Genomic DNA, 2,500 nt, shown 5'->3' on the forward strand with positions numbered 1-2,500 from the left:
GTGGGCGTGGTTAACACGGAAAAGCATGAAGCGGAATTGCTGCTTCCGTGTGTTTGCTGTTGCAGGTAAAACGGATTGTTTTGATAAAATTGAGGTGGTGAGAAAGTAGGAACATTTTTACATGTGGCGTTAAAACACTCGGACCCAGCCGCGTGCACGACCCACCCTGCCGCGTACACGACCCGCCCTGCCGCGTACACGACCCGCCCTGCCGCGGACGAAGTTTCTCGTTAAATATGAAACTAGAAAAACACTCGGAGAGCGGAAACCTCCACCAAGCACAATGTTAAAGAAACCTTTTAAAACATTCCTGGATCCAAACGGTGATCCGGATCACCTCCAGAATTTAATCAGTTCTTAATTTTCACATTTCCAACAACTCTTTCGTCCGTAACCTTTTGCGTTATCTTGAGCACAAAGACGCCGGGAAACACATAACCTGGTGGAGGTAACAACCGGGTTCATTGCACATAAAAGCAGACATCTCCCCCCGCAGTGACCCCTCCCCGCTGCAGACCTGCTTCTCCTGGAGGATGGAAGGACCTGACGAAAAAGATGTTTTTTCTTGTTCTTGAACAAGAACTGAGAACAAGAACTGAGTTCTTGTTCTGGTAGAGGATGGAACAAGTTTTAGTGGGTCCAGTGGCCTCAGGCGCAGCAGTGACTGGACTTCCAGTTACTACTAGAGGTGGGAAAATTGAAATGAAAAATTGAAAATCTGGATTTTTTTTGCTTCACAATTTTTAAATTGATTTTTTTTTTTTGTTAAAAGAAATCTATTTTTTTTCCAAATAAATAAAAATAATCCATCATAAAAGTTTTGTCATTTTTATTGTTTTTATTGATCTTTTTACTTGTCTTCTTGGGCGTTATAGCAGCAAAATGATGGTCTGGCTACTGTGTTGTTTCTTCCTGATTGAAATCAAGGAAAATGACGAGCAAAAAAAATTTTTTATACATTTATTTTGTTTTTAATCTACAAAAATGAATAATATCGTAGAATTGAGAGAATCGCAATGTAAATCAAATCGGCACCCAAAAAATTGGAATCGTATCGGTACAAAAGCATATGGCCACAGCCTTAGTTACTGCTCCAACATTCAGTGTATTTTCTGTAAACGTGGTTGATATCTAAGCAGAAGGAAGGATTTATAGCCGTTCTACATGGTGGATGTACCTTGACCAGGTGTGGTGCGTCATGTCTGTTGAGGGTATATTTAGGCAGCTGGTCTCTGTGCGTCACCCAGGGGTGTCTGAGGACCTGACCAGCAGTCAACCGCTGGTGGGGGTCCACATGGAGCATCTTCGACACCAGATCCTGAAAGTCCAGAGGCCACAGGTCAACGTTGCTTTCTAGTGACTGTTTAACATCTAACTCTACAGAAATCATGGATCCGTCTGTCTGAACACATTAAACCAGATTTGGATCCTAACTGTGATCGTTGTGAAATTAAACCTGCAACACCATCTCATATGTTTTGGTCCTGTTCAAAACTGGCACAATTATGGCAGTCCATGTTCAAATTTCTATCCGATGCATTTGGGATTATTATTGTAGCCCAGATTCGGCATTGCATCACAAATTTTCAGCAGTCATAAATATAAAGTAGTAATTGCCTTTACTACACTTATTACTCGCAGGCTTGAACTGCTTATGTGGAAGGAAAAACATCCTCCATCTTTTAAATGATGGTTTGTTGATCTTTTCTGTCATTTAACACTGGAGAAAATGAGGTGCTCTCTAAGAGGCTGCGTTAATAAGTTCTTCAATATCTGGCAACCTATTGTGGGTCAGATTAAAAAGGTGGATCCCTCACTTATCTAACATGACTTAATCTGTAAATTATTATTGTTTTTGTCATTTTTGTTTTTCGTGGTGCAACAGGGTGGCTTTGTTCCTGGGAGTTACATATTAAAAAAGATGACTGTATTGTATTTTCAATATTATGTCTAACTAATTTTTCCATAAAAACAAAAGAAAGTTTTTTCTGTGCACGTTCACATCGAGGTTGCTCGGAGGTTTTCTACCTTTGCTTCGGTAGAGACAGAGTTCCAGTATCCTCCGCTGAGAGAGAACTTCCCGCTGCCGATGCGAGCCAGAATCTCCTCCGGTGTGTCCTCTGGACCGTTAGCGAATGGAGTGAAGCTGCAGACAGACGACACACAGATACAGAACCAAGCAAAAATTTGTTTTTTGTTTTTCTCAGGATCCTTTACTTCTAAATACACCTTCGCTCGACTTGCAGTTATTAAATAATTATTTACCGAGTTGTAGTTTTCACACAAAACAGTGAGAGACAGTGACCCTTAAAGAAAATCTGGAGGGTTTTAGTTCATTTTAGCCAAAGAAATGTCAGCATCAATGATCTGCAGGCACCAGATCCGACCAGGAAATCCAAATAAATATGTGCTACATTCATTTTTTTCATGGAGATGAAGAGAGATGCTCTCATGCTGGGCCGCTAAGTTAAACTTACCCTGTTAGCATCGTGTAGAGCAG

The 2,500-nt window shown here is 40.9% G+C and overlaps 1 protein-coding gene across 1 annotated transcript in view; it reads right to left on the reverse strand.

Moving 5' to 3' along the window:
- The window catches only part of rps6ka3b (ribosomal protein S6 kinase, polypeptide 3b), an 84,486-nt gene that overhangs the window by 567 nt on the left and 81,419 nt on the right, over positions 1–2,500 (reverse strand). The window contains exons 19-21 of the mRNA XM_079260094.1: positions 2,478–2,500; positions 2,029–2,146; positions 1,178–1,318 (exon numbers count right to left, since the gene is read on the reverse strand). The exon at positions 2,478–2,500 is cut by the window's right edge and continues 54 nt beyond it. Of these exons, the coding sequence (XP_079116220.1) occupies positions 1,178–1,318; positions 2,029–2,146; positions 2,478–2,500 (282 nt within the window). The remainder of the gene's footprint in view (positions 1–1,177; positions 1,319–2,028; positions 2,147–2,477) is intronic.

The sequence above is a fragment of the Telmatherina bonti genome (genome assembly GCF_933228915.1).
Source record: "Telmatherina bonti genome assembly, chromosome: 20".
In the NCBI taxonomy this organism is placed as follows: Eukaryota; Metazoa; Chordata; class Actinopteri; order Atheriniformes; family Telmatherinidae; genus Telmatherina; species Telmatherina bonti.